This window comes from Fukomys damarensis, unplaced genomic scaffold, assembly GCF_012274545.1.
Source record: "Fukomys damarensis isolate Sample0158 unplaced genomic scaffold, DMR_v1.0_HiC HiC_scaffold_34, whole genome shotgun sequence".
Classification (NCBI taxonomy): Eukaryota; Metazoa; Chordata; class Mammalia; order Rodentia; family Bathyergidae; genus Fukomys; species Fukomys damarensis.
Window position 1 is genome coordinate 23,002,031 of NW_022900946.1, and position 27,414 is coordinate 23,029,444.

At 54.5% G+C, this 27,414-nt stretch overlaps 2 protein-coding genes across 2 annotated transcripts in view; both read left to right on the top strand.

Annotated features, from left to right (window-relative positions):
• Nucleotides 1-3,501: 3,501 nt before the first annotated feature.
• Ppm1f (protein phosphatase, Mg2+/Mn2+ dependent 1F) lies at nucleotides 3,502-26,997 on the top strand (the record flags this gene model as incomplete). Its single annotated transcript, XM_033758690.1, has 7 exons — nucleotides 3,502-3,758; nucleotides 7,678-7,823; nucleotides 12,814-13,016; nucleotides 13,916-14,104; nucleotides 16,108-16,251; nucleotides 21,458-21,551; nucleotides 22,777-26,997. Coding segments are annotated over 7 exons (1,413 nt in total), but the record flags the coding sequence as incomplete, so codon positions are not given.
• Mapk1 (mitogen-activated protein kinase 1) overlaps nucleotides 23,634-27,414 on the top strand; it is a 125,952-nt gene continuing 122,171 nt past the window's right edge. The window contains exon 1 of the mRNA XM_033758556.1: nucleotides 23,634-23,725. Coding sequence (XP_033614447.1) covers nucleotides 23,634-23,725 — 92 coding nt within the window. The remainder of the gene's footprint in view (nucleotides 23,726-27,414) is intronic.

Consider the following 27,414-nt stretch of genomic DNA (forward strand, 5'->3'; position numbering starts at 1 on the left):
TTTTTTTTTTTTTTAATACCAGGATTCTGAAATAAAACTCAACAGATGTTTTCTCTGTGCCATCTAGGGGAAAACATGCAGTCTTACAAATACGCTTTAGAGGGCTGGGGATTTGGCTTAGTGGTTCCACTGCCTGACTCCCAAGCACAGGGACCCAAATTCGATCCCTGGTACCAAAAAAAACAAAAAGCAAAAACGTGTTTTTTGGGCTGGGGATTTAGCTCAGTGGTTCTGCTGTCTATCTGGCAAGCACAAGGACCCGAGTTCGATCCCAGGTACCAAAAAATAAATAAATAAAACAAATATGCTTTAGGTGGATTTATGTGTCAAAGCTGGTAAACTAAAGGAAAATAAATATTTCAAAATTCAAACAAAAATGAATATAAGGCAGGTGAAAGCAAAAGGGCCATAGAGCCATGAATAGCAGCTTTCTGGACCTGGAAGGTGGGAAAATGTAAGCAGAGCCTCAGGGTGAAAGAGTTCTCAGAGGTGGGGTAGGAAAGCCCAGGAGGCGGGCAGTGGGAGCTGTCCTAGGGCATTGGGCACAGAAATACAAGGAGGGGCCCTGAGAGAGCTCAATCTGGGAGTTGGTGATCAGTGAGGGCCAGGGACAAGAAGGAGTCAGATCAGCTTGTAGGGTTTGTCACAGGAGCCAGGTTCCCCAGCATGAACCTTACCTTATGCTATAGCCTGCACCTGTGAAGTGGGGAGACCCACAGTGGGGTTTTCAGGAGGTGAAAAGAGGTGACATAGGAAGAGCGCTCGGAGCAGTGCTGGCGCCCCAGGGCCCTGGCAGATGTTAGCTGGCAGCACCACCATTCCATGTGGCTGCCAGCTGATGAGAAAAATAGAGGGGCACTGTTCTGGGAGCGGGAGGAACCAGCCAGGGGTCACATTTGGCAGGCACGCCTGAGGTGGGAAGCCCAGAGTCTCCCCATGCCCCCCACCCCATCCTTGGCAACTTGCACACATCCCTCCCACCAGTGACACCAGTGAGTCAGGACAACCTGCAAGAGAACAGCTCCACCTTCTCCCCACCAACCTTATCCTGTGACCACCTATCAGCCAGCTACCACTCACCTGCTGAGACTGTCTCTTCCAGTGACCCCAAAGAACTCAGGACCCAGGCACTGGCCCCTGCCTGTCTAGGCACTCTCAAGGCTCCTGGTTCCCCCTTTGAACAGGTAGGAATTTCTCCCTCTCGCTGCTGTGTGCCTTCCTCTCTAGGCTGTGGGCTTCCAAACGCAGGGATTATTTTGCTCTTGTTGATACGGCATGCATCAGTCTTGGGAGTTCATTCTGGGGAAAAAAAGGACAAGGAAGGAAATTATCTTTGTCCTTTACCCTGTCTGGGCCCTAAAAAGGAAAACTGTTCTGGTTTTTCTCACCCCTGGCCCAAGCTGGGTTATGTAGAAGTGAGTCTCAGTGATCTCCAGCAAGCAGGATAGGTTCTGGACACTCTGTCTTTCTAAGACTAATCTTTTTTTTTTTTTTTTTTCCTCCAGTACTGGGAATCGAACTCAGGACCTTATGCTTGCCAGACAGGTGCAGCGCTGCTGAGCTAAGACCTCAGCCCCACTCTGCCTTTCTAACAAAAATGTACATCCGGCACCAGTCCCAAGAATAAGCCATCCTGTCCCCTCTGCAGACGCAGGCAGATCTTTGCACACACACTTCATTGTGTCACACCGTGCTGTCTCACTCAGCGCTCGTGGTACAGATGGCAGTTGAGGCCCATCGCAGAGCCTGGGCTGGGGGTAGTAGGCAGGTTGGGCGCATAATGGGCTTGCTAGGGTCATGCTCTGTAGGGCTGTGTGGGGAGCAGAGTGGCCTCCAACCCCAGGGGAACTAGGTGCAGGAAGTACCCCAGAGCCAAGAGGCAAGAAGAGAGTGCTCAGCAGAGTGTCACTGAAAAGGAGGCCCGAAGGCAGAGGGCCTTGAATTCTGAACTAGAAGTTGGGGCTGTGTGCTGTGAGCTGAGGTCTCTCCAGCTGTGTTGCGCGGTGTGAGGATGCTGACGTTCATTTTGGCCCGAATCACAAATTTACCACCGCCAGGGCTCTCAGTACCGCGCCCTCATTTTGAATTGCAGGGGGAGCCAGGCCTGATCCAAACTCTTGGCATTTGCTCGGGGGCCGCTCCTAGCACTCACTACTCAGAGCACCAGGAAGCTGGGGAAGTTCCCCAGCAGAGGAGGGGCTTGGTCCTGAGCGCGTGGGAATTCAGTCCCCGTACCTCCTCCTGGGCTTGCTGGTCTGCAGTCTGCAGTGCACCGGGCACCCTGTCTCCTCCTCGCGCCTGCTGTCATTGCTCCATCTCACAAGCTCTCACCTTTGTGCTTAGCGTGTAGGTGCTGCTCCCGTCCTGCTTTTGCCTTTATTCTTTATCTTTTTACCTACTTGCCTTTTGTTACCCAGGCACCGAGTTTTGTTTGCTTGGACTTGCGGGTAAATGTAAAGATTGAACTTAAGTCTCGCCCCATAACCATCAATAACAAGTGTCCCTATTTCTACATTAACTTTTGATTCCAGACTCTGAAATGAGGAAGAGGTTTTTGTTTTGTTTTGTTTTAATGTATCACCTTGTACTCTTTACACCCCAGATCCTTCACTGACCTGATCTGGTGCTGGGCCCCTTTCCCCTCTACCCAGTGGTTCACTTTCGGCCAGAGCTTAGGAAGCCTGAGCCATTCTGAATTCAGACTCACTCCTCCTAGAGAGCACCGACCAGGTCTGAGCACGCCCCAGGCTGTACCATCCCAGGCCAGCCTTCTGCTTCTGTCTTGCCCTGGGGTCTCTAAGGAGTCAGTCCTTCTGCTCTCACTTTGGACCATCTCCCAGATACCCAAGGTGCAACCCAGAACCCACCTATCTACCGCAGAGTGCCGGCCCTGTGCCTAAGCCGGAATACTGAGGTTTTAGTTTAGAAAAAACAACTGTTGCCTGATGCTCAGCTGCTGTGGAGACTTGGTTTGAGTGCTGACGGAGAGGGCTCTGCGTGCCCACGGGCACACGTGCCGGGTGGCTCCAGCCGATGTCCCTTTTCCCATCTGGCCACCGCTTTCGAGCACACAAACCTGATGACATCGCTTCCCCCCTCCGAACCCTTCTGGCTGCTAGGGTCCCACGGTCAGGTCTGTCACCTGTCTCGAAGGGTCCTTCTCCTGTCTCCATCTGGCCAGTCTCTGCTGGGAATAATACAGCTTCCTTCTTTGTCACTTTTCTGAGAGGTCAGCGTGGCCACTGTTCCCAGCATCGTCCGCTGAGGCCGCTTCTCTGGGCACCCTCGGGACCCCACTCAGACCCGTGTTAGGACTCCGCCTGGGGTTGTCACTGCCCTTGCTTGTCCTCCCTCAGCTGTGAGGCCCGGGACCTAGTGACTTAGTGAGATACCTGCTGAACATTACTTGCAAGAACGGGACAGTGTAGGACACCTGCCATCCACACTGTAGGGCACTTACCGCTCTGAGATCTTGCCATCTCTCCCCAGAGTGAAGACTGACCGGAGGCTGTCACATCCTGGTCCTGGCTGCAAGGCCCCCGGGATGCTCTGGGTGTCACCTCTGGAGCCTCACAGAACAGGAGCCAGATGGCTTGTGATTCAGAAGTCTCAGGCTTTCTGAACACACTCTTGCGAGACTTCCCAGCCCCCCTGACCCCGGAGAGCCCCTTGCCATGGAAGGCTCTGGGCACAGCGCTGAGTCAGGAGGAGGTGGAAGGCGAGCTGACTGAGCTGGCGATGGGCTTCCTGGGCAGCAGGTAGGTCTGTGCTGTCTGGGACCCCAGCAGAGATGGGAGCGGGCTATGCCAAGTGTGTGGGCCACAGCCACCTTGGACAGCCACGTGGCTCAGGGTACGGCGCTCTGACCGCGCTGCACAGGTGGGAGACGTTTGAGACGGATTGTGTGAGGGGATTAGCCACCTCGGGCAGGTGCCGTGGGAGGGAAGGGTCTGAGCCTGCCTTGGGGAGAGGAGAGAGCCGTTCAACAGTGGCACTCAAGGGAGTTGAGGGAGTTCTGGCTGGAGGACAGCAGTCCCTGGGCCTTCCGCGGAGGTGACGAGGAGCTGTCATTGCCTTGGGGAAATCGGGGAAATCGAGGACGAAAGCCAGGTCCAGGAAGATTTTAGTGGGCCGATGAGGGAACACGTGGTCAGAGCTCTGGGGCTCAGGTGGGAGCCCAAGGATTTGCAAGGCCTCTGAGCTGAGGCATCAATGCAGGGAGGGGAGAAGCCACAGTGCAGGGCCTGAAAGAGTCCTTCGGTTCCCTTGGTAGGTACTCTGCCCAGGGAAGGGCTGAGCAGGAGCTGGGGTTCAGAGCGCAGGGGTTGGCAGGGGCTACACGGCCTTGGGCCCCAGTGGGTTTTGAACATGTTGAGGGAGAGCCAGAACTTTGACGTGGATGGTAGTGGTAAGAAGTGGGTGGGGGACCAAAGCCTGCCTTTGGCCTGAAGCTGGAGGGGTGGCACAGAGCTCCCAGAGTAGGGGAGCTCCCAAGTCCCCCATATGCATCCATCTTAACACATCTTAAAATGTGTTGTGAAATAGAGTATGTTAAGGTTCTCTATTTCCTAGCCGTCTTAATGGAGTTATTATTTTAGTTCTTGTATTTTGTCTGTTATGCAGACGTGCACATTTATAGGTGCAGTCGTCACTTGGGGTCGGTTCACGCGTACCCACCACGCACCTGCATGCACCTGTATGGTTGCTGTGTCTCAGCACCTCCTTCGTGCCTGTCCCCTGCCCTCCCAGCACAGCCATAGGCTCCTGGGTATAAAGGGCTCCGAGTCTACTGGCCCCATGGCTCCTTTTCCAGATTTTAAATGGCGTCCTCTGAGACTGTAGAGGTCAGATCACTGAGCTCTAGGGTGTGCTCATTTTCCATCCTGTCTTCACCTCTTGCCAATAGCTGTTTCGCTGTCGTGCCTTTTGTCCCTGAGTAGTGTGTACCTTCCACTGGAATTTAAATGCAGTTTTCATCTCTGCTGCTAGACTGTAACCCCCAAGGTAGAAGGACTAGTTTTTCTTGAGTGCAGGTGCCAGGTCTCCAGAAGTTTAGGAGCCCCACCCCACGGGGACCAGGATCAGGGTTGGTTTTCGTGGTGCATCCACTCAGGACTGAGGGGCAGGCTTGGAGGAGATAGGAGCCACGTCCGGGAAGGGGAAGCGGATGGCCTGTGGCCAGCCATTGTCTGGGTCCCCCGGCCGGAAGCTGCCTCCCTGCCCCCAGCAGTAGCAGCAGGCAGAAAGCGGAAGCATGGCCTCACCAGGGCTGAGCAGTACAGGCATCCTGCTCCTGCCAGGGAAGGGAAAACCCAGAGGTTGGCAGGAAATCCCCAAACGGCGGAGAGACTTGTTTCTCACGTCTGGGATGGATGATTGTTTGATTTGGGCAGGGGGTTGTTTGCTTTGTGGTGCTGAAGGTCAAACTCAGACCCTTGAGCATGCAAGTGTCCGCCCCCAGTCCTGCGTTGAGTTTTAGTCTTCCATGGCCTGCTTGCTTTTCAAGTTGGCTCCAGAAGCTTCTCTCTGAGTGACCCTCATTAAAAACAAAAACAAAAACAAAAAACCCAAGAGCCAGACGTGGTGGCACATGCCTGTAATCCCAGCACTTGGGAGGCTGAGGCAGGAAGCTATGAGTTCGAGACCAGCCTGGGCTACATAGTGAGTTCCAGGGCAGTCTCAACTACATAGTGAGATCCTGTCTCAAAAAACAAAAACAAAAAAACCCAAGAGTTCTAAAGACCATCAGTAGATGCCTTCAAGTGCTCAGCCCCCACAGGACATGACCTGTCAGCCAGGCTGCTGGAAGGCCCTTGTGCTCAGGTTAAACCTGTGTCGGCTCAGCAAAGACTCGGTAGGATGTCCCCAGTGACCAGCACACAGAGGTGAATGCACATCCTCCAGTTTCTGGGTCCCCCAAGAGGTGCAGAGGCAGATCCTGGGGATCTGGATGCATCTTAGAGGCTGTGGGGCCACCAGGAGAAGTGATTTCTTCTGTGAGATCCAGCATGGGCTTCTGTGGATGCGGAGTCCCCGCCACACACAGCCCCTGTGTGTGTGTGTGTGTGTGTGTGTGTTGGGGTCTCGTGTCACACTATCCTCCCCACTGCCCTGGTTGGCCACCGTGGCCTCAGTCTCCCTCTTCCCAAAACCCTTTCCTTGGTCTGCCTCTCGTGCCCCTCTGCACTGCCTGCACGCCAAAGGCCCCTGACTAGAGACTGGCATTTCTGCCCCTCCTCTGCCTTCAGCCCGCAGTGATTTCCTTGTCCACACCTTCTACGCCTACTTGGCTCTTCAGCTCTGCTCTGTGACCTTCAGAGCCAGCAGCAGCCAAGTCTCACTTCTCAGAACGTGTCCGCCATGGCCTCCGCACACTTGGTCCCCATCTGTGCAGCTCGCCGGCTGCTTCCTGGCCCTCCTGGGTAGGTGAGCTCCTGCTGACCCTCACCCTCATTCACCCCGTTCCCGTATCTCTCCAGGGCCCTGGGACTCAGCAGAACCTGAGAACTCATGGGATAGAACCTGTTGCCCTGTCCCAGGCAGGCTAATTGAGATACCCTCACCACCCCCGGTTACTCAGAATACAGACTTCATCTGTCCCTGTTCCTTCTGCCCCACATCTTTTGAGCCTCCTCAGTACAGCTCTTGTCTGTCCCCTCTGGTCCTCCATCACTATGGCCCTTTGCCCAGCTCAAGCTTAGTCTCTTTCTTCTGGACTGTGGTCATCACCTTCCCGCTGGTTTTTACCCTGTAGCCCACCCTCTACACCAGAAGGTGTCAGATAGCAATCCAAGTACACTGTCTTTCTTCCAAACAGACCACGGTGGCTCCCGATGGTCACCAAGCCTGGCCCACCCCCTGCTCCTGTCACCCCTGCCCCAGCTGCCCAGGGGCCTGGATTATCTTTTTTTACAGTACATGGTTCATCTTTGATAACAGCGCTTGGGTCCCATGCTCCCTGAATCAGCTTCCTGAGACTGTGGCACCCAAATACCGCAGGCCATGCAGCTTAAAGAACAGACACTGATTCTTGAGGTTCTGGAGGCTGGAAGTCTGAGATGAAGCGGCTTCCATCTGGCTGTTCTTGGGCAGTACTTGGATCCTCAGCTTCTAGGCTCATTTCCCACATTTCTGGTTATTTTCACAGTGCTTCTCCCCACGTACATATCTGTGTCCAGACTTTCCCTTTTTCATAAAGAAAGCGGCTGTTGAAGGAGGGTCCCATCCTGTTCCAGGATGACCTCCCTAGTTCTGTCTGCATTGATTCTATTTCCAAGTAAGGTCCCATTCTGAGGTACCGAGGACAGGGCCTTCCGCATCCGGAGTGGGGACATTTGAGCCCACAACGTGCCACAACCCTTGGGGCTTACCAGCTGGCAGTGGTGACTCTGTTCTCTCCCGTGGCACACGGACCAGGGGTCATGATTGCTTGGATGTCAGACAGTTTGCCCAGCTACTCAGGGTGGCACCCTCTGCTCCCCGGCCCTGGCGTTGTGATTGGTCCGGGCAAGTCCCAGTGGAAGAGGCATGTCTGCCTCCCCTGGCATTTACGTGAACGTCGCATAAGAAGAAAGGGCACCCTGCTCATCGTGACCCCAGCAGGGTGCGAGCCATGGCCTCTGTCTGTGGCTCCGGCTGGGGAATCACCCAGGCTTCACTTCTCATCCCCGTCCCTAGGCATGCCCCACTGCCACTTGCTGCGGCTCTGACCCGAGAGGCCGTTTCCCAGCTGCTGCAGGCTGACCTTTCTGAGTTTAGAAAGTTGCCCGGGCAAGAAGAGGAAGAAGAAAACGATGAGGAAGAAGAGAAGGCCCCGGTGATCTGTGAGTTCTCTGCCTAAGAGATGGAGACTAAAGGGGACATTGCTGCGGGGGACAGGACGTGGTGAACAGGGCCAGAAAAGGGGTTGGCGCCAGGGGACTTCCCCGCAAAGAGTGACAGGATCATTGTGTAGCGATGGTGTGGCAGCACATAGCCAGGAAGGCGAGTGCGGCCTCCAGTACCCGGCCGGGGGTCAGCTGGTGCGTCACGCTCCTGTGCCCCATCTCACTGAAGTTTCAGAACAGCCCTTGCAAACATGAGGAGACCAAGGTGCTAAGTCACTGTCAGGCGGCCGAAGTGGAATGCATCTGCTATCTTCCCTAGGCAGAGCCAGCAGGGTGACGCAGCAGTCTGTGACGGGGACAGCACCGTGGTCCAGACGGTAGAGAGCACTACCTCTCCTAGCTTCTCTGGACTCCTCAGGTTGGGCCCTGTTAGGGAAAGGTGCTCAGCAGTGCCCTCGAGGTTCGCAGGGTGGAGGTGAAGAGTGCTTATCTGTCAGCCCACTTGAGAACAGTCATCACTGGGGCCAAAGCCCTAAAACAGCACTGAGTGGTCAGAGGAGCCCCAAAATGGAGTAAGCACCGAGGGGCTTGCAGAACTATTTAGCAGTCTGCTCATGAAAATACAGGGCTCTTGTTTGGGGCAGAGGCACATACCTGAAATCCTACCTAGTTGGGAGGCTGAGGCAAGAGGATCCTGGGTTAAAGGTAAGAAGAGCAACTTAGCAAGACCCCATCTCAAAATAATAAATTTCTAAGAAAGGGGCCGGGGATATAACTCAGTGTGAAGGCCTTGAATTCAATTCTCCACTGTGCCCCCGGCCAGGAAAAAAAAACCAGGCTCTTATTTTGTTTTATTTTATTTTTTGGTAATGGGGATTGAACTGAGGACCTGGCAAGCAGGCTGTTGTTTAACTGCATGATTTTCTTTCTCTTTTCTAATAATTGTTTTTTATTGTATTTCGCCAAAGTGTTGGTTCACGGCAGACCCAAAGTCCAGGGAGGGAAAGTGAGGCCTTGGGGAGATGCCCCGAGGGTTGGAGGTTTGCCTCTGCATAGCCTCCAGGTAGCAGGAAGTGGATTTCCCTTCCTGCCATTTCCTTTCTGACTATGTTACTTTAACCTCAGCATGTAAGGAAAAGCAAGGAACAAGGGGAAAGAAAAAAGAAAAATACATGAAGCCTCTAGCATCAGTGGCTGCCAGGCTGTTCCCCTCTCTTTGTGGTCCCCTGCTCCCTGGCTCCCTGCCTGCCTTCCATCTGTGCACAGCCTCGTCTCCCCGTCTGGAAGACAGTTGTCGTCAGCAACAGGCAGCCATTGTTTCCGGTGGCAGCTGCCACTAGCAGCCCCACTAAAGGAGTACGCCCTCCACCCCCACCCTACCCGGGGTTATTTCTCTGCCTGGCCAGGCAGGAGACAGCGCCAGCTGCTGGTGGGAGGGAGAACTGCAGTTTGCTGAGCCCTGGGAAGGAGGGTGGGGTCACAGCCAAGAAGGCACAACCAGCCCTGCCCTCCCTGTCTGCCCCAGAGCCAGGGTTATGCAAGTCTAGGCTAGCGGCCTGGATCACTCACGGTACCAGAACGTAGCAACCGCTGTCGTCTCCCAAGCCATTCTTGCAGAACCACTTCAAGACGGGCAGGCTCTGTGAGACTCACCACTGCCAAAGGGCAGAGATATGACAAAAATTTCTCTGTGCCTGCCAGCCAGCCCCTCCCTGTTGACTGTTAGGAGAACAAAGCTTGTGGAGCAGTTGCTAAGGGCATGGGACTGCGGCCCTCCAAGGCATCGGGATCCTGTGCAGGGCATCACGGCCATGATTGATTGCCCTCATGTGTAATTCCCTTATCTGGAGCAAGATTCAAGTTCAGACTCGAGGATGGAAGTAGTAATAGGACCTAAGGCACAGAGGGCAAGACAGCCCAGGCCCCGAGAGGGCTTCGGGCCTGATAAGCACCAGCAGCTTTCCAGGAAGTCTTCTGAGCAGAGCCCTCAACAGAAAAGGGAGAAGAGGGCAGGAGGCAGCACGTGAGGACTGGCACAAGAGACTTCCGTGGGGTGGGGAGCAGCCATTCCTGAGCTGGGCTCTCCTGTGCTCGGCTCCAGCTTCTCCACCCCCAGAACCCTAGCCTGGCTCTGCCAGTCCCACAGTTCTTGCCGAAGGATTGAATGGGCCTCTGTCCTCAGTGTGCCGGCAGCAGCCAGCTATAGACACCCACCCCGGGCCCCTGTCTAGACGCAGGCTCCGCTCAGACCCACCCTTTCCACAGCCTCCTGTGCTCACAAGCGTCTGGTTCTTTCTCTCTAGCTCCCTCTGGCCTCTGCTTTTCTCCGGTTCTGCCTGGAGCACTTTCTTCTCCCAGTTCCCCACATCCTTTGGGTATGACCTGTGGCTCAGGGACTCTGCCCTGCTTCCCGTCCTTGACCTAGAACTCCTCTCCTAGGGCAGGCTCGTACTCCTTTGTATCTGCCACATGTACTTGGATTAGTTTCACTGGAATTTTTTGTTTAATGAATGCTGTAGCGGGTGTTGTTTATTGCTACATAATGAATAGCGTCCCAGATGTAGTGGCTTTAAAACAGCAGATATTTATCTTCACACAGTTTCCATGGGTCTGGAATTTGGGAGCAGCTTAGGTAGGTGGTTCTGCCCAGCACCTCAAGAGGTTGTAATATGGGGGCGGAGAGTGGCCGTTTGTCCCTCTCAGAATGGTTCAGTCACAAAGAGAGCAAGCATTCAGGCCTCCTAAGGCACAGTTTCTGAAGCCACAGGTGGTCACTTGTACTTTCTTGCACCCAGCCAAAGCAACTCACTAAGTTCCCCGCTGGGGAAGGAGCTGGTTCTGTCTCCTGAAAGAAGTATCAGAGGCCTCATGGATGAATTTTAAAGCCATCCCATTTGATCAAACATTTTTAAGGGAAAATTGGAAAAGTGTATATATGTAAGGGAAAAAATCACCCCTAGAACCAGCCTAAAGCACCCACTCCTGTTGTCTTGGTCATAATGTTTTTTCCCCCTTTTTTATGGGTCCAAGTAGTTTTTCCATGTACTTGTGGATTGAATTCGGTATCTAATTTTTTATCTTTTTCTCCCTTGAAATCAGGACATAAGTGTTTTACTTGCTAGTAAACTCTGTAAAAATCAATTCTTTGGTTTTTTTTCTTAACTCTTTGCTTTCATATATCATAGCTGCCCATCTGCCTGTAAGAAACACTTCAGAGAAATCCCGTGCGTGATTCACCCAGCCACATGCAGGACCACATCTTGCACAACTGCAATAAAGTGTCACAGACTCCATCTTGACACACTTACCACAAGTGTTCTTCATTACCCTCTGCTGGCCTCTCTCACACCCCTCCCCACATACCAGGATCCCTAACTGCTGGCCATTACTAATCTTCTGCATTTCTAGAATTTTGGCATTTCAAGAATGCATATAAAGGCCCCGGGGATTTAGCTCAGCGGTGCCACCATCTGCCTCACAAGTGCAAGGTCCTGAGTTCCATCCCCAGTACCAAAAAAAAAAAAAAAAAAAAAAAAAAAAAAAAAAAGAATGCATGTAAATGTATAACTCAGGGGGGTTGGCTTCTTTCACTCAGCATAATTCTGGAGATTATTGCATGTGTCAAAACTTCATTCAGAGCTGGATGTGGTGGTGCACGCCTGTAATCCCAGTACTTGGGAGGCTGAGGCGGGAGCTGTGAGTTCAAGACCAGCCTGGCCTACATAGTGAGTTCCAGGTCAGTCTCAACTAGTAGTGAGACCCTGTCTCAAAAAACCAGAAAAAGCCTGGTGTTGTGGCGATTCTGGAGATTATTGCATGTGTCAAAACTTCATTCAGAGCTGGATGTGGTGGTGCACGCCTGTAATCCCAGTACTTGGGAGGCTGAGGCGGGAGCTGTGAGTTCAAGACCAGCCTGGCCTACATAGTGAGTTCCAGGTCAGTCTCAACTAGTAGTGAGACCCTGTCTCAAAAAACCAGAAAAAGCCTGGTGTTGTGGCGCAGGCTTATAATCCCAGCACTCGGGAGGCTGAGGCAGGAGGATCACTGTGAGTTCGAGACCAACCTGGCCTACATAGTGAGTTCCAGGTCAGTCTCAACTACATAGTGAGACCCTGTCTCCAAAAACAAACAAAAAAATTCCTTCATGCACACACTGAAGGATATCTAGGCTAATTCCAAATTTTAGACGTCACAGAGAAAGCTGCCATAAACAATCCTGTGCAAGTTATTGTGTGTAAAGTCTTCATTTTTTGGGATAAGTGCTCAGGAGTCCAATTATGGGTCATATGGCAGTTCTGAAAGTCATTTTTGTTTGTTTCTTTGGTGCTGGGGATTGAACTCAGGACCTTGCACTTGGAAGGCAGGCGGCAGCACCCACCACTGAGCTAAATTCCCTGGCCTGAAAGTCATTTTTTGTTTTGTTTGGTTTTTTTGAGACAGGGTCTCACTATGTAGTTGAGACTGACCTGGAACTCACTATGTAGCCCAGGCTGCTCTCGAACTCACAGCGATCCTTCTGCCTCAGCCTCCCGAGTGCTGGGATTACAGGCGTGCTCGACCACACCCGGCTCAAAAGTCATTTTTAATAGCAGTTTAATTCTTCCCAAGAGAAGAGTCAAGAGTTTACTCAGAGTCCCTTTGTCACTGGATATGTAATGTTTCTAATTAACCGGCAGTTGGAAGGGATTCTCTACTTTGTCTATAATTTTTGCGCTTCCTATGCTGCGTTCCTGTGAGTGGTGTTACCCCATCATGGAGTGGGAGCCTTCTCAGGCCTTATTGTCAAAGCAGACATCGCCAATGGCCAACTAAAGGCTGTCACGCGAGGGTTGGTGTGCTCAGTGTGCCCTGGGAGGTGATGGGTGGGTGAGGCCCATGCAGGCTGCGGGGGGCTGTCTGGAAAACCAAGTGGGACCGGAGGAGAGGGGCGCGGGGAGCCAGTCCCGGTGTGGCTTGTGCTGCTCTAACAGTTCTGTCGTGCCCTCAGTGACAGATGCCAAAGGACTGGCTCGGAGTTGCTTTAACCAGCTCTGGGAAGTAAGTGACCAGTGGCGGAAGCAGGTGCCGGTTGCTGCCCGGACCCCGCAGAGGGAGTGGGTGGTCTCCATCCACGCCATCCGGAACACTCGCCGCAGGATGGAGGACCGGCACGTGTTCCTCCCTGCCTTCAACCTGCTCTTGGGCTTGTCCGTGAGTGTCCCACCGACGGGGTCCCCGGGCAGGTGGTGTCCTGTGCTGGGAGGTCAGGCCCTGGGGACTGAGAGGAGCTTCCAGCCAGAGCTGAGCCGGGAGAGACTTGTCAGCCGTTGTCTCAGGCTCAGGTGCCGGGCAGCACCCAGAGCCCTCTCCGGGGGCGTCTCACAGGCCCACTTCCTCGGCCAGGATGCTAGGCGCTTTACTTTCCCCTGGAAGGACTGAGGAAAGGCAGCGGTTGGCATATGTCTGTTAAGAGGGTAGGCCCCAGTGCCAAGGTCACGTCGGACATGTGCTGAGCCCCGCCAGCTACGGCACCGGGAGCCACCTGCTCTATCTTAACTTGATTTTATTATGAACAGCCCAATCCAGATGGTGAAACTGAGGTTCCTCCTCCAGATCGCACAGCTCCTAAGTGCTTGAGCCAAGTTGGCCTGTGTGATGGCAAGGGCCACGGCGGTTCTTCCAAACCCTGCCTGTCTTGGTCTGTTTTCTGTCACTGTAACAGAATACCCGAGACTGGATGACTTGTAAAGAAAATTGTTTTTCTTATAGTTCTGGAGACTGGAAGGTCCCAGATCGAGGAGCTGCATCTGGTGAGGGCCTCCGTGCTGGAGGGGACTCTGCAGAGTCTGGAGGCCATACAGAGTATCCCGTGGCAAAACAATGTATTTTCCAAAGGGCTCACTTTATAACTAAGCCATCCCCTCAGTAACCTGTTAATCTATTAACCCACCAGTGAACTCATCTTTTAATATCAGAGAGCCTACCCCCAAATACCATCCACATAAGAATTTTGGGATTGCATTTCCAACACTTGAATTCTCAGGGACAGACGTTGAAACTGTAGCACAACCTTAGGCTCGAGGCCAGCAGAGCTCTGTGTTCCCCGTCAGGACCCCGTGGACCGTGCCTACTTCGCTGTGTTTGACGGTCATGGGGGCGTGGACGCCGCGAGATACGCTGCTGTCCACGTCCACATCCACGCCGCCCGCCAGCCAAAGCTGCTCACAGACCCTGCGGAAGCCCTCAAAGAAGCCTTCCGGCTCACCGATGAAATGTTTCTCTTGAAAGCCAAGCGAGAGGTGAGAACCGATAGCCAGGTCTCGAGGGCAGCCAACAGCCACGAGGAGCGCAGTCCCTGCCTCTGCTGAGGGAAGGGTACCCGCGTGGCTGGTGGCCCGGGAAAGTCCTCGCTGAGCACGGCTAGTCATGGTGCTACTTACTCGTAAGAAGTAGGGCGCGTTTTTCACTTGAATGGAAGCAGCAAGAAGCTTACCCGTTTTATCGTTCAGTTTCCATGACTGTGATGAAATAACTGAGGCTCAGACAGCTTCATCAGGACGAGAAGTTTGTTTTTGCTTATGATTCTGTAGGTTCAAGGCCAGAGGGCTTCATCTGGTAATGGACTTGCTGGGAGAGCCCCAGAGTTGCTCAAAACATCACACAGCAAAGAACGAGGAGTATACGTGCATATGCTTGTATCTTCCGGCCTCCCTCCCTGTCCTTCTAAAGCCACTAGAATTCACCCCCGGGGGCTCCACCCTAATCATTTTATCCAATCCAGTCACCTCCAAGGGCTTCCTTCAACTCTACACACTACAGTTGGATTAAGTTTCCACTGCTCAATACCGCGCAGTGGACATTAAATTTTAACACAAAGCCTGGGGGACACTCAGCCCCTCTCCAAACCATAGCACCCTGACCCAAGGGAACAGGCATCCTGATTTGAAACGCACCCAGGGGCCAGGAGAGCAGAGAAAACATGGCCTCTGGGGAAGACATGTTGAGGCCAGGCAGGCAAGCCACAGCAAGCTCAGGGTTGCATAGTTGGGATGACCTTAGTTGCTTCTGAACTACAAGGGTGGCCCCCTGGCTCTCCCAGTGCCAGGCCAAGACAGGGGAAGCTTTGGCCCGGGAGATGGTAGAAGAGGCATTTGGGGCTCTGGGCTCCAGACCAGCTGCTTTCTCATGAAAGGTAACGCTCAGGCCAGCGTTTGTTCTCCAGGACTTGGGCCCCTGCTCTCGTTTCACTAGGCCCCAGCATGTCATGCAGCCTAACACAGAAAATGCAGAGCGTGACTAATATGCTCTCCCGTCTCTCTTTGCTCTCCTAGGCAGGGTCTCTGCAGGCTGCTAGTGTCTGTCCTCAGGAGTTACGGCCATGTGTAGGAAAGAGGCACAGGTTTCTGAAAGGAGAAAGAACACAGCAGGCCTCCCCTCTGTGGATGTGCCCCACTGAACCTTCACGGCAGGCCCCAGCAGAGGCTTCTAGTATTGTTCCCATTTCAGACCTTGGGAGACGGAGGCTCCGATTGCCTCCAAGACCTGTCTCGGTGGGGAGGCAGTGGAGAGAGGCACCTGTCCTCACATGCTCTGTCCACAGAGCCGAGTGGAATCCAGCAGAAACCGCTTCAAGAGAAAGCCGTAAAATATCTCAAGCCACCAGAGGGAGCTTAGCAGAAAACTTGCACTGTTTCTCCAGCTGGTGAAGCAGGCCGCTCAGCTGAAGGCTGCTCCTGGAGTAGAGAGGCGCTGTACAGCAGTTTAGATTAGATTAGCCTGTGGTCGGTCATTTGGTGGTGCTGGGGACAGATCCTAGGGCCTCACACACGCCAGGCAAGCGCTGCACCACTGTGCTGTATCTCTAGCCCCTGTTACTTGCTGTAAAGAACTCCGAGCTATGACTGGCACGTAATACATTGCCCGTATTTAAAGTATGTGGTCAGATAAGCTTTGGTCCATGTGTCCGCTCATGAAACCCTTTGCTCCAGTAATGGGCGTCTTTGTCACACCCAAAGCGGCTTTCCTCCCTGTGTCACCCCTGTCCTTCCTGCACCTTCACACACCCGCTCCCCCGACTCGTGCGTCTGCTTCCTGCCACCACAGAGCCTGCACGTCCCGGGGTTTGGTGTAAAAAGGGTTCTGCTCTTTCCCCTTCTGCGTGGTATAATCTCTACGTGCCGCGTTGGGCCTGGAGTTGGTTCTCTTGTGTGCCGAGTTCGTGGTTCAGCCTGTCTGGCACGTGCTTCTCCCATGGGCCCCAGGTCACACACACCTTGCCCCGTGTGGGCCTCTCTCCCTGCAGCGGCTGCAGAGTGGCACCACAGGCGTGTGCGTGCTTGTTGCCGGAACAACCCTGCACGTCGCCTGGCTCGGGGACTCCCAGGTCATCCTGGTGCGGCAGGGAGAAGTGGTGCAGCTGATGGAGCCACACAGACCTGAGCGACGGGTAAGGGCTGCCTCTGTGGAAGCGGGGGACCCTCCCAGCTACTGCTGTACTAGGCACGTGCAAGACTGGGGATTTCACAAGGCAGCAGAATGTCAGCAGCTGGGTATTGCCGAGGAGAATTTGGAAGTGGGAGGGCCCTGGAAGCTCCTGGTGCTCCTGCGGAGGAGGGCACCCCTACGTGACTTGGGTGGCCAGGGAGCTCCAGCTGAGCCCTTCCTGAGAGCTCTCTGGGTCACAGTGACATGGAGCCCAGAGCTCCAGGAAAGAGCTGGGCCCTCTTCCCCGAGAAGCGGTGCAGCACAGAGTCCTGTGCTAGCCACACGCACGGAGCAGCCCAGCAGGGGCTGAGAGCAAGGAGGTGATGCTGCACGGGGCTGGAACAAGTCAGGCTTGGGCCGCAGTAGGCAGAAATCACGCTGAGATCCTGAGACTCGGGCCGCTCACCTGTCTTAGCCTCAGGGCCCTGACTTGGACACGAGGAAGACATTCCCGCTCAGACCATGTCTCACAAATGTCTAGTCTGTCTCCCGAGGGCAGAGAGGGCGTGTTTGTGCATCAGAGCGCCCGCATGCCCCCCCCGGCTCGCGTCACATGCCGTGCGCTGCACTGGCGCTTCCCAGCTAGCTGCACCTGGCAGAGTATTCATCCTGCACGTGTACGTGAAGGGCAGTCGTCCTTGGAGATGCCTTGACATTCCTTTTCATCATCCAGTCCCTCGTGGAGAAACGCTGAAGTCTTAAGTCTTTCTATGCCGAAAACATCACAACAGTGCATAACTTTGTATACTGCACGGCCCAGGGTCGATTATATCTGTAGCAAAGATTCCTAGAGGTAGGATTGCAGGGTCAGAGTACACACATGGTCTTGCTAGATTTTCCCAACAGTCCTCTCCAGGCTGGGCCTCCCTGTGCTCTAACAGTAGCCCTGAGAGGGTCCATCCCACCCTGTTCCCATCAGCCTACGGGATTTCACCCACCTGAGAGGTAAAAGGACATCTCAGCAGTTGTTTAATTTGCTCTTCTCTTACAGAGAAAGTTGAAGCATATTTTCAGAAGTTTAAGGCAGGCATGGTGACGCATACCTTTTAATCCCACCGTTCTGTGAGACTGAGGCAGGAGGGTCACAAGTTTGTTTGATGCCCCCGCCCAAAAGAGGTAGGGATGTAGCTTAGTGCAAAGACCCAGAGTTCGATTCTCAAGATCACCAAAAGAAAGGTTTTAAAGTACTTTGCATTGCTTTGCCTTTCCTGTGAACAGTTTGTTCCCGACCCTTGGGTGTTTTTCCTTAACAATTTACAGGCACCTTACACACGTTAATGAGGTGATCTCCTTGTCTGGTATCTGCAGTTTTTTTCCCATATCTGTTTTGGGTTTTCTGCATTGGTGTTGAGCCGTCTTTTCCTCTTGTGGCTTTTAGATTGGGAAAGCAGGACAGAGACTAGCGGGCGTTGATCAAAGGAATGACAGTGTAAGCCGTGCATGGTGGCGTATGCCTTTAATCCCAGCACTCGGGAGGCTGAGGCAGGAGGATCACTGTGAGTTCAAGACCAGCCTGGGCTACATAGTGAGTTCCAGGTCAGTCTCAACTACACACTGTCTCAAAAAAACAAAACAAAACAAAAAAACCAAAGGAATGACAATGTTCCTTGGCCTCCTGTCACAGCTCATGGTCTGCACTACACAGGTGCTCTCCACATTGGACAGAGGAGAAACCTGAGAGGAGGCTGAGAGGAGGATCACTGTGAGTTCAAGACCAGCCTGGGCTACATAGTGAGTTCCAGGTCAGTCTCAACTACACACTGTCTCAAAAAAACAAAACAAAACAAAAAAACCAAAGGAATGACAATGTTCCTTGGCCTCCTGTCACAGCTCATGGTCTGCACTACACAGGTGCTCTCCACATTGGACAGAGGAGAAACCTGAGCTCCCCACCCCCTCTTCTAAGCCTGAGGCTCCTGAACTATCGAACAGGACTCTTGGCAGGTGTGGGGTGAGGATCGGGTGACCTGGTACAAGACTGCCGAGACCAGTGCCTGCCCAGGAGAAGCACACAAGTGTCTGGTAAACCACAGCTGGGGGCAGAGGCTAAATCCCAGCTCCCTCCTGCCAGCTGCTGCTTGTGACCCTCGTCGTAGCCCACCATCTGCCCGGGAAATGGCCAGAGATCTGGGCACAGGCTCTCCACGAAAGTGAGCCTCACCACGTGGCTGATGAGGACAGGAAGCTGAAGCTTCGGAAGGGGCTCAGCAGGCAACAGAAGTGGCCCCGAGGACCGTGTGGGGACCTGTGTTGCCGTCTTAACCTGTAGCTGTCTGCAGAGCTTCTCCTGCTGCTGGACTTCAGGCCAGCGGTCGTGTAAAACCTGCCTATTTTTTTGAGATAAGGTCTCGCTATGTAGTCCAGGCTACTGCGGGGCCCAGGCTGGCCTCGAACTCGTGTCAATCCTTCCGCCTCACCCTCCTGAGTGTGCGCCGCCACCCCTGGCTGGAGCCTGCTCTTTACAGGATCCTTTGCTGAGGCAGTGGAGTGACAAGGTAGAGCCCCACCCACCTGCCAGAAGCTCTGTCTAATGGAGAAACAAGGTGCGATAGGAGAAGATGAGGACATGGCCGTGCTGGGAGGATGTGACAGAAAGAGGCGTGAGCGTGGGGCCTGGGGTGGAATCTTGAAGCCAAGTATGACTTCCGCAGGCCAGAGGCAGGTTCCAGCTGGAGCGAACAGGTAACGCCAGAGCCACTGACCTGCTGCCCCTTCGGTGGGGCTGCCCCAGGCCAGGAAGAGCTCCGCGGGGCGTCGCTGGAAGCCCCCATAATGTGCAGACCACAGGAGGGCAGGGTGATGGCTGCGTCAGAGAAGTGAGGCCAGGAGAGTCGTGAGCGTCCTCTGCAGTTACAGGTCAGGGCAGGCAAGTGACAGCAAGGGCCTATCTCGGGGAGACGGAGGAGCCCAGGCTTTGGAGCTGAAGACGTGGACAGGGCATCGGGCATCCGATGGTGTGGTAGTGCCGTGGGCAGAGCCCTGATCTCCGTGGAAAGGGGGAACGTGGCTGTCAGTGAGAACCTCTGGGCCAGGAGGGAGTGACCTGGGAGAAGCTGCTTCAGGAGGTGTGGATGGTGAGGCAGGAGAAACAGAAGAGCAGCTGACGGGCGGTTGTCCCAGGAGACAGGAAGCAAAGACAGGGACACTTTGACCATGAACATGGTCGTCTTGGAGCAAGAGAAGCCAGGCCAGCATGTGGACAGGGTGAGGCTGCTGTGCCTAGGGCAGCTGGAGGTGGGAGCCACGGTGGGGCCCACGTTAGGGGCGTGTGCAGCCTCTGCTCACAGGGCGGTCTTTTGACACAGGGAACCCTCCTAGGGGTTTCTCAACAGCGGTCACGGTGGAGCTCGCAGGCCGTGTGGCCCAGGTGCCCTCCCGTCCTCTAGCTCAGTGCTGTCCCCACAGTATTCTCTCAGGGAGCAGAGGACAGAGAGAGTGCTCAAGAAGGATTTCAAGGCTTTTGCTATATTTTATTTTTGTTTGTTTTTGAGGCAGGGTCTTTTTATATTGCTCAGGCTGGCCTCAAACACGCAATCCTCCTGCCTCAGCCTCCTGAGTGCTGGGATTGTAGGTGTGTGCCACCTTGTCTGGCTGGTTCCACAGCTTTGAAGGCCAAGTGCCCTGCTTTTAGGGCCTCCCTGGAGACACCTAGCCCAGAAGGGGAGACATGGTACAGGAATCAGTTCCCTTGGCACCCCTTATGCCCCAAGATTGTAGGTGGACAGGTGTGGGCTGTGCACCCCTACCTAATGGGGGCCCATGGGATTAGGTGCACGTCCCTCTCGGTCACCTTTGGTCACCCCCCTCCCTGTCCCACATCACAGGCGTTGAGGGTTTGGAATAAGTTGGAGCACGTGAGAGACAGAAGCAGAGAAAGGGCTGACAATTCTCAACTTTTTCCAGATGCGAAGGCTGGGGAGGGCGCGCCTCCCTTTCAGGGAAAGCCTGGGAGGGACCGCCTGCAGTTCCCTGGTGGTCTCTGTGTCTTCGTGCTCTTGTGCGTCCATCCGCCTGGCCTCCCCAGCCTCCCCGCTTTGTTCCTCCCTTTCCTCTCTGACTCTGTTCGCAGTGGGGAGGAGGGATGAGATCTGAGGGAGACTCTGAGGTCTCCTGTTCCTGCCCCCTGCTCTAGGACAGTGACTGCCTCTAGTGGTGAGGATGCCCAGGTCTTCATCACCGTGCAGGCCCACGGTGGTTGTGGAGGATGAGGACACCTGTCATTCCCCTGTGACACTGCAGGGAACCGCACACAGAGGTGCCGTGCCTGGTGCCTGCCCTGTCTACCCAGCCTTTCCTTCTGAAATGGGTCTGTATTTGAATGGGGCAGACCGTCCCCTAGGGCACTAGGGTTCTCGGGCCTACCTGGTGCTGTGCCCCAGGCGTGCACTGAGCGCGCGGTAAGGTCAGAAGGCTTCTTCACCCATACGGTAGCGAAAAAGGACAGCTTTCCCCCTCCAGGAGAGATGCCGGGCTCCCGGGGGCACTCGGCCATCGTCACCAGCCCTGAGGTGACGGCCTCATATCTGGGAAGCCTCTTCATTTGCAGGAATCAGATCCAAAGAGGGCTTTCTGAGGGCCTTGTGGCGAGGTCAAGCCTTTGTCCTGCCCTCTGGAAGGAAGTTGGGCTGGTCCCTGGGGTGAGTAGAGACAGCGTCTGGTGGAGAGCATGGGTCAGGGAGGACGAGGACCGAGGGGCACCAGACTGTTGGTCAGGGCTTGGCCCGGGTTTTGTGAACCTTTTCATGTGGTCACAAACACACCCATGCTTCATCGTGTTGGTCCTAACAGCGTTCAAGGTAGGAACGTCCTCCCCCAGTTAAAGATGAGGAAGCTGAGGTGTCCACCATCCCAACCCAAGGCTGGTGTCTTTCTGCTGCTTTGTGAGCACGTCCCTGGCCCCAGAACACTGTTCAGGGCTGCAGACGTGGTTCATGGGCCTCGGGTGGCCATTTGTGTTCATAGCGTCTCCTGCCGCTGAACGACGTTTAGACTTACAGTTGTAACCATTTGTAATGATGCCTAATGCGGGTGCATCTCTGAACTTAGCTTGGTTCAAACACTGTCGGACATATCTTCGAAAACTAGCTCCATCTCTGGGTGGGCTGCAGGGTGGGGCTTCTGGTCCCGTGGCCTCAGCTGAGCCCTGGACACTGGCTGTCTCCCTACAGGACGAGAAGGCACGCATCGAAGCACTGGGGGGCATTGTGTATTTCACGGACTGTTGGAGAGTCAATGGGACCCTGGCCGTCTCTAGAGCCATCGGTAAGCGGAGGCTGGCGTGGGGTAAGGCAAGGCCACAGGAAGCCCAGGCTCACCCACTGGTTTTGGACACAGTGTTGTGTGCCTAAAAGGATTTGCAGTATGCACGACTCCTGGCTTATAGTGGTATTACTTCCAAATAAACCCCTGGTAAGCTGAGAACGTGCCTAAGGCACCTGACCTAGCATACACCCTAACTTAGCTACAGTCTGCTGTGGGGGGTCAGTGTTTTTGCCCTTCTGGCCATGGGGCTCCCTGGGGGACAGCAATTCACTGCTGCAGCCCAGTTTCTAGAGAGGGTCTCAGACCATCTTACCCCTGATCCAGAAAGGATTAACATTCAAACTGCAGTTTCTGCTGAATGTGTACCATTTTCACATCATTATAAAATCAAAAAAACAAAAAAACAAACAAAAAAAAAACGTAAGTCACACCATTATAAACCGGGGCCCACTTGTACTAGGATTATGTCATCAGTCAGCTTGTGACAGGAATGGGAAACATTTAGAGATCACAATTGTGAAGACCCAAGAAACTTCCATCTCCCGCCAGTAATTTCAGTTTAAGTTATATACTATTAATTCTTCAACAAACAAGTCCTCCCAGGCCGGGGATTTAGCTCAGTGGTTCCAGCACCTGCTTTGTAAGTGCAGGGACTTGAATTTGATCCCCAGTACCAAAAAAAAAAAAACCAAAAAAAAAACCACAACAAGTCCTCCCAAAATCTAGTAGGAAATCCTTGCGCTAGCTACTATATTGGCTAGGGGAAAAGTTTTTAAAGTTTCATAAATGAGGTTACTGCCCCCATTTATGTTAATGGTTCTTTTTCACTGGAGTCGGGGTGTGCTGGGTAGCAGTTCCCGTCACTGCTGGTCTCAGCCCAGAGACCATACCTGCCCTTTCCAGATACAGGACTTACAAATTCCTCCCAGCTAACCCCAGAGATTTGGCCCCCGCTCCTCTCACCCTCCATAAGTGTCCTGTCATTGGCAAATGCTGTGCCTTCCTTACAGCCCGTCTCGCGTTGCTGCCATTGTACCTCTGGACACACCAGGAAGGGCAGGCCCGCAGACCAGGGCCGGGTGCTTCACTCTAAGGAGAGTGGGAAGTGTTGGGCGGGTTTCCATCGGAGCCAGCGTCTAGCACCGCAGGCCAAGGGGTGGTGGGCTAGTGGGGAGCAGGAGTGGACGGTGACACCCTCTGACGTAGGCTCTTCCCTCGTGCCTAGGGGATGTCTTCCAGAAGCCCTATGTGTCCGGAGAGGCAGATGCGGCCTCCTGGGAGCTGACGGGCTCTGAGGACTACCTGCTGCTTGCCTGTGACGGCTTCTTCGACGTCATCACCTTCCCCGAAATCGCCAGCCTCGTCCACGGCCACCTGGTCAAACAGCAGGGCGATGGGCTCCATGTGGCTGAGGAGCTGGTGGCTGAGGCCCGGGAGCGAGGCTCCCAAGACAACATCACAGTTATGGTGGTCTTCCTCAGGGACCCCCGAGAGCTGCTGGAGGAAGGGGTCCAGGGGCCAGGGCACTCCCAGGCCGGTGTGAGAAGCCAGGACTTGCCCTCTGGCCTCTCACAGCCCAAGGCCAGCACTCCACAGAGAAGCTAGGTGGTCCAGGTCCCCCCTCACCCCACCCTGACCCTTCCCCCACCCGTGTGAGTCCCCTCGGAGGCCTTAGGACCTGACAGGCAGTCGTGGGCAGGATGTGCCCACGCACACAGTGCTTGCCCCAGCACCCGAGACCACTGGTGATGCGTGCTACAGCCTGTCCTGGTACTGCAGAACCGCTCCCGGCAGGGCTCGAGAGCAGGCATAGGGAAAGACCTTACCAAAGTGAAGGCGGCCCAGGGAGTGGCCTGGCTCTTGCTCCTACCTCACATCGAGGCACGGGTGGGCCCAGAAGTCGCAAGCACCTGGTAGCAGACCAAAGACAGGATGTGCATTGGGAGCACTGGGTTACGCGCGTAGGGGACCCCCGCAGCAGACCTAAGAGCTCCAGGCATCTTCAGGCGCATCCTCGGGTCAGGTCAAGCAGGCAGGATATCCAGCGCCGGTCTCTCACGGCTTCTCACTATGGCTGCGGCTATGGCCATGGTGGGAGGAAGGATCGAGTTGATGGATAGGCCCGGCAAGTCCTGCCTGACCACGCTGGCTTCCCAGAGAGGAGAGAGCAACCCGTGCGTGACGTGACAGGGCCGCGAGGGCCTCTTCCTGCTTCCCCTGAGCACCATGGGAAGGTGAAGCTCGATCCTTACTGACACAAGGCGTGTGTGTCGTGTGTGTTCGGGATTTATGCCAGGAAAGGTCTAATTCAGAAGCAGTATTGCAGACTTTATCTTTGTTTTGTCAGTGCCAAGATGACCCACAGAGTCATATAATTTAAGCAGATCTTAATGTTTATTTCTTCAAAAAACTTAAGTATTTACTTTTTGAAGTTTTTTTTTAACTCTTTTGGAAACATTTTCATTGCAGTATTACTGAATCTTTTTTTTTTTTTAATCAGGATCGAAACAAACTTTTCTAGGTGGCGTTAATATTGTCACTTAAGTGCCTTACACGGCTGTGGGGAAGATGAGACCTGCTGGTCCGTCGTGGATTCTGACGGGCTGTTGAAGTTCTTACAGAAGCAGCATTTGTCTTGCTTGGAAGGTGTGATCTTGGCTAGAAATCTTCCTGGAGTTCTTTTCCTCCTTTATGTTACCGGGCACCCCCAAGAGCCCCCCTGGGTGATTTTCAGGAGCCATGCTACAGGTGGGGCTGCTGCCTGAGCCCAGACCACAGGGTGGCCATTTGCCTCCTTAACTGCCTGGGCCCTGCCATGCCGGTCTCTGTTGGATCCCAGATAGAGTGACTTTACTGCTAAGTAGAATGTTCCAGAATGTCTTTGTGGTTTTGCAGTTACACTGGTTTCCGTGGGGAAAATGCTTCATCAAGACACTGTGGCAAGCCCAGAGGCAGCCCGGTGTCATGGCTCTGTCTGGAGGCAAAGGGTGGGATACTTCTGGCCCATCTGGCAGCACCAGCCACAGCCCCTGACCCCCAGGCTGGTGTCCCCTGCTAGGCTTTGTTCTGTAGCTACAAGAAGGAAGGGCACCTTAGGGGCCGGGGATTTAGCTCAGTGGTTCTGGCACCTGCTTCACAAGTGCAAGGACCCGAGTTTGATCCCTGGTACCAGAAAAAAAAAAGAAGAAGGAAGGCCTCGTTGTCCCCTAGAATACTGGGAAGGTGAGGCTTGGAAGTGGTGATACTCGGGGTCTCAAAGAGCTCACGTAGTGTATGCAGAGTTGAAAGTGGCTGGACTGGGGAGGAGGCCAGGTAGAGGCAGGAACATGAGGCGGAGAAAAAGGGCCCTGGAGGCCGGGGAGAGCAGCCTGATAGGGAAGGGCTGAGCGGCAGTAGGACTCTGCTCCCACAGGGGTCTGACGGGCACTGGGTGGCTTAGCTAAGGCTTGTGACAGGGACAGTAAGAGGAAGCTTGACCATGAGATCCCCGCGGTAGTGATCGGAGCCCACCCACCTGCAGACGGCAGGGCACCAGGAAGCTCTGGAGAACTGGATTCCAGGCACCTTGCCCTCCTCCCAGTTCACACAAGGGACAGGTATGCAAGAGTCGCCAGCCAAGTCTCCCTCGGCAGGAAGGGCAGAGCCGGCCACGGCGGGGTGTGCTGCCTGCACCCTCAGCTTCCCCGTTCCCACGGTGGGGCTTCAGGAGGTGAAACCGTGCTGCCAAGGCCTTGCTCAGTCTCCTGATAGACAGCATCTTAAACATCGTCGTTCAGAGACAACTGGGCATGCTTAGCTTAACTTGAAAGCCCTGCTGCTTTCTGAGGGCCAGAAGCCAGGGCCCTCACGAGCTCTCAGCAGAGGGCTGGGCAGGACGCGGGGATGGGGCGCACCCTTCGCCCCCAGCCCATCCTGCTCATGACAATGACCTTCACTGAGGAGGGGGAGTTTTGGCTCGTTTTTCTTTGCTAATCTTACTCTGTTCACTGCTGCCAAGAGAGGAGCGGTACCCCAGTGACGTTTGGATTATACCCTTTGCTAGTGCGCTTTATTCCCTGGCCCGAGGCTCTGCCAGACCTCAGGCTTGGCACACAGGGAAGCCCCTTCCCCAGGCTGTCTGAACACCTGCCGTCACCCCCCCCCCAGAGAGCCTGCTGTGCCACGGGCACAGCCAAGGCCCTGAGGCAGAGACCTGAGCCGCTGGGGGGCGGGGACACCGGGGAGCGGGGAGGGCAGTCGGGAGCTAACCCTGCACTAGCTTCTGGGCCCAGAGAAGGACCTTTCCTGACGAGCTGGACCCAGAGCCTCCCAAACTTCTGGGTCACCCCTTGAGGCCATATTCCCAAGAGGGTCCCTGGCCAGGGCCGCCATTCTGCAAATCTGAATTCCATTTCAAGGACAGCTTTGCCACCAGCTCCTAAGCTGTGCAAGTCATTGTACCTTCCTGGGCCTCAGCGCCCCCTTTTAAAGTCAGAGGGGCTGCACAGTGTGGCTCTAGCCGGGAATTCTGAAAATGTAGGGCTACTGGAGGTGAGGCTGGTGCGTCCTGGGGAGATGCTGCCAGCTCTGAGGTCCCCTCCTCTCTTGCCAGCAGGGAGGGGTAATTAAGTATTATTAGTGTCTATTCTTAAAATTAAGTGGGTTGGAAAAGAATCAACTTACAGATGCCAGCGCCTTATATGGAAGACAAAAGCTGGAGGAATCAACCCTTCTTTTACAGGTGCTGCTGATTCCCGGCTGAGTCCTGCATGGCGGTAGAATTAGGAGGGGCAGGAAGGCACAGCTAATTCTCAAGGGTGTCCTAGTCAAAATCGAAGATAGTGTGTTTCCGGGGGCTGGGGACATGGTGTGGATGTCACAGCCAGAGGGGTCTCACACCCCACGAGAGAAGCGCAGACTCCCTGAGACCTTGACTCAAGTCCTGACCACTGACCACGGTCTGTTTCCTGCCCTCCCGGAGCAGCATGCAGCCCGTCTTCACCCTCCCCTGCCATGACATTTTCCAGCATGGGCATCCCGGCTACCTCAGCCGTGTTCCCAGTGCTGGGAGGCCGGCTCTGGCCACTCCTAAGGCCTAGCCCCCGACCCACACTGCCTAGAAGCTGGATAGGCCTGTGTAAAATAAGCTTTCTGTTTCGATTCTGCCTCTCTAGTCCAAAAGGGGCAGACCCAGAGTCCTGCGCTTTCGCTGAGGCTCCTTGACTTTGCCAAATGCGCCGAGCTTTGCCGTTCACATGCCTTGTGGCCCTTGCCAAAGGTTTCTCTGTGCACACTTTGTGGGCTTCCTAGGAGTTGTGTTCTTGCATAGCAGGGAATCTCATTCCAAGACGTGACTGTTTCCCCTGTAGTCTTCGGGACAAGTCCCAAGGTAAAGGGGCCGAAAGGGTGTTCTCTTCCCAGGAGCCCCATGTAAAGTGTCATTAAACCGTGAGTTCCCAGCCTGTCACTGAGTCCTTCCGTCCCCCTCTGAGTGCCTGGTCCCCACGGGTGTCCAGGGTGTTCTTGGGAGTTGCCGAGGACTTGCAAAGTGCCCCGTGTAGCCAGCCCGGCCTGGTATTCTTCCTGGGGCTCCAACCACAGAGGTAAAGTCTCTGGACCCTCACACAGCATTGGGGAGCCCCAGGTGCCTCTGCCAGAGGCCAGAAGTCCCCAAGCCCTTTTGCTACTGAGGATGAACACTGCCACGCTCCGCCAGCGCTGACGGAAGTGAGCCCACCCTTGGAGTGTGCCCTCACCGTGCCTCCTGAGCGCTCAGGCCGAAATCAAAGCACTGAACATCCCCTCCGCCTCCATTCCTGCTGCCCGCCTGGCATTGTGTCCTTTCCGCGTGCAGCACTGCCCGGGCTACGCCTGTCCCAGGATG